This window comes from Mya arenaria, chromosome 4 (genome assembly GCF_026914265.1).
Source record: "Mya arenaria isolate MELC-2E11 chromosome 4, ASM2691426v1".
NCBI classification, from domain to species: Eukaryota; Metazoa; Mollusca; class Bivalvia; order Myida; family Myidae; genus Mya; species Mya arenaria.
The window spans coordinates 42922376-42924638 of record NC_069125.1 but is presented as its reverse complement, the minus strand read 5'-3'; the positions used below and the strand labels follow the sequence as shown (position 1 = coordinate 42924638).

At 46.4% G+C, this 2263-nt stretch overlaps 1 protein-coding gene across 1 annotated transcript; it reads right to left on the bottom strand.

The window, feature by feature from the left end:
- On the bottom strand, positions 1-1814 carry LOC128230817 (uncharacterized). Its single transcript, XM_052943259.1, has 3 exons — positions 1058-1814; positions 372-845; positions 1-143 (listed from the first exon to the last, which is right to left on the bottom strand). Exons 1-3 carry the CDS (start codon positions 1812-1814, stop codon positions 1-3), a joined length of 1374 nt encoding a protein of 457 aa, XP_052799219.1.
- Positions 1815-2263: the final 449 nt, after the last annotated feature.

Here is a 2263-nt window from a genome sequence, read left to right as displayed (position 1 = left end):
CTATGATGCTGTTATTTGATAAAAAGAGTTGAGAATGAGATTGGGATTTGACTTGAGTATTTTCGTGATATTGGGGCCTGGGATTCCAAGGACATACATACCGTTGCCGACGCCCGTGCCATACCCATTCTTGCCGAACATTCCTGAAAAGGTTAAAGAAAACTCGGTAGTGTTAAATAAAAGAGAATAAAGGAAATAAAGTAAATATTGGAACTTCCTACTTAATAAGAAACTGATGCTATAATCGTTATGTACAGTTGTATGTAAATATGAGTGAATTTTAAATATATTTTAGTTTCAAACAAATATCTTTACGCATGACTTTTATATCAGAAAAACACACACTTTGACATGAACATAATGTTACAAACCTCCACCTAATGAAGGGCCGCCCGCACCTCCATTGCCACCTCCTACCGGGCTCATACCGAAACTGTTGTCTATGCCTCCTCCGGCCCCGCCGTTCGTCGGAAATCCTCCTATTCCAAACTGACCACCACCAGTGCCGCCATTTCCATTCAGCCCGTCAAGCCCCGAACCGCTACTCATGCCTCCATTTCCGGTCATCCCGCTGAAATCGGGTCCGCCACCCATGCCGCCATTTCCGTTAAAACCACCGAGCCCTCCTTGAGTGGTAAAATCGGGTCCGCCACCCATGCCGCCATTTCCGTTAAAACCACCGAGCCCTCCTTGAGTGGTGAAATCGGGTCCACCACCCATGCCACCATTTCTGTTAAAACCACCGAGCCCTCCTTGAGTGGTGAAATCGGGTTCGCCACCCTTGCCGCCATTTCCGTTAAGACCACCAAGCCCTCCTAGACCTCCCATACCACCCGTATTCCTGCCTGCATAGTATTTTCAGTATATGTTTTAGGTTAGAATTTAAGATGTTTTAGGTTAGAATTTAAGCATTCCCTCGGAAAATTTTTGATAAATTAATCCAAATCCTTAACTTTTATGTCATAAAACCATTTGCATGAGTAGCTCATAAAATAGCTATTACCTGAGAGCACTCCCTTAAATATTAGATTATAGAACATCATTATAAGATACATACCGTACAAGTTATTGCCGCCGAGATTTCCAAAGGTTCCCATGCCCCCAGAGAGGCCACCAAGTCCGCCTCCTCCAAACATGGCACCGCTTCCTTTGCCGCCTCCGAGATTCATTCCACCTCCCAATCCACTTCCGCCAAGACCTTCGTTACCCCCAAGTCCGCCGGATCCGAACACGCCGTTCCCGAACTCACCGTTTCCCAAGCCAGCACCGCCATTGCTATCACCAGATTGCATCTGGTTTCCTCCAAAGAGGCCACCTCCATTAAAGTCGCCATTGCCCATATAAACACCACCTCCCAAGGTTCCGCTGCCACCTAGCATATTGCCACCGCCATTAAGTCCTCCATTTAGTCCGCCATTGCCCTTAGAATCACCTCCTCCTAAGAGTCCGCCGCCATTGTTCATTCCGCCGAACTTATCCCCACCACCTAGCGACCCTCCACCTAACGATCCTCCGCCTAGTGAACCTCCGCCAAGCGAGCCGCCACCTAGCGACCCTCCACCTAACGATCCTCCGCCTAGCGACCCTCCACCTAACGATCCTCCGCCTAGTGAACCTCCGCCTAGCGAGCCGCCACCTAGCGACCCTCCACCTAACGATCCTCCGCCAAGTGATCCTCCGCCTATCAAGCCGCCACCTAGTGACCCTCCACCTAGCGGTCCTCCGCCTAGCGACCCTCCGCCTAGAGATCCTCCCCCTAGAAATCCTCCGTTGCCAGCACCTCCACTTCCTCCACGACCATAGAGGCTGTTCATGATGCCGCTGCTACCGAACCCCGTCCCATAACCACCTTTTGATAAGATAACAACCGCTTTCTTTCAACGATCAAGCATATCATGTTGTTGTTGTTGTTGTTGTTGTTGTTGTAGTTATTGATGTGTTTTGTTTGTTTTTTGTTTTTGTTTCTGTTGTTATTGTTATTGTTGTTGTTGTTGTTGTTGTTGTTGTTGCTATCGTTACTGTCGCTGTTGATGCCACTTATGTTGTATTAAGTAAAATTCAAGTTATTTTTTTAATCCGTATGACTTAATAATTAAATTGTTCTCAATTACGATAACAAGTTTGAAAACTTATAATAAGCAAATGTACTTCAGTATAACTAAAACTAATTTGCACGCTTTGAACAACTCATTACATGCTCACTATAAAGGAATAGTTATGACTATTGAATGGGAAAAAAGAATGTACCGTTCCACCGCCTGCT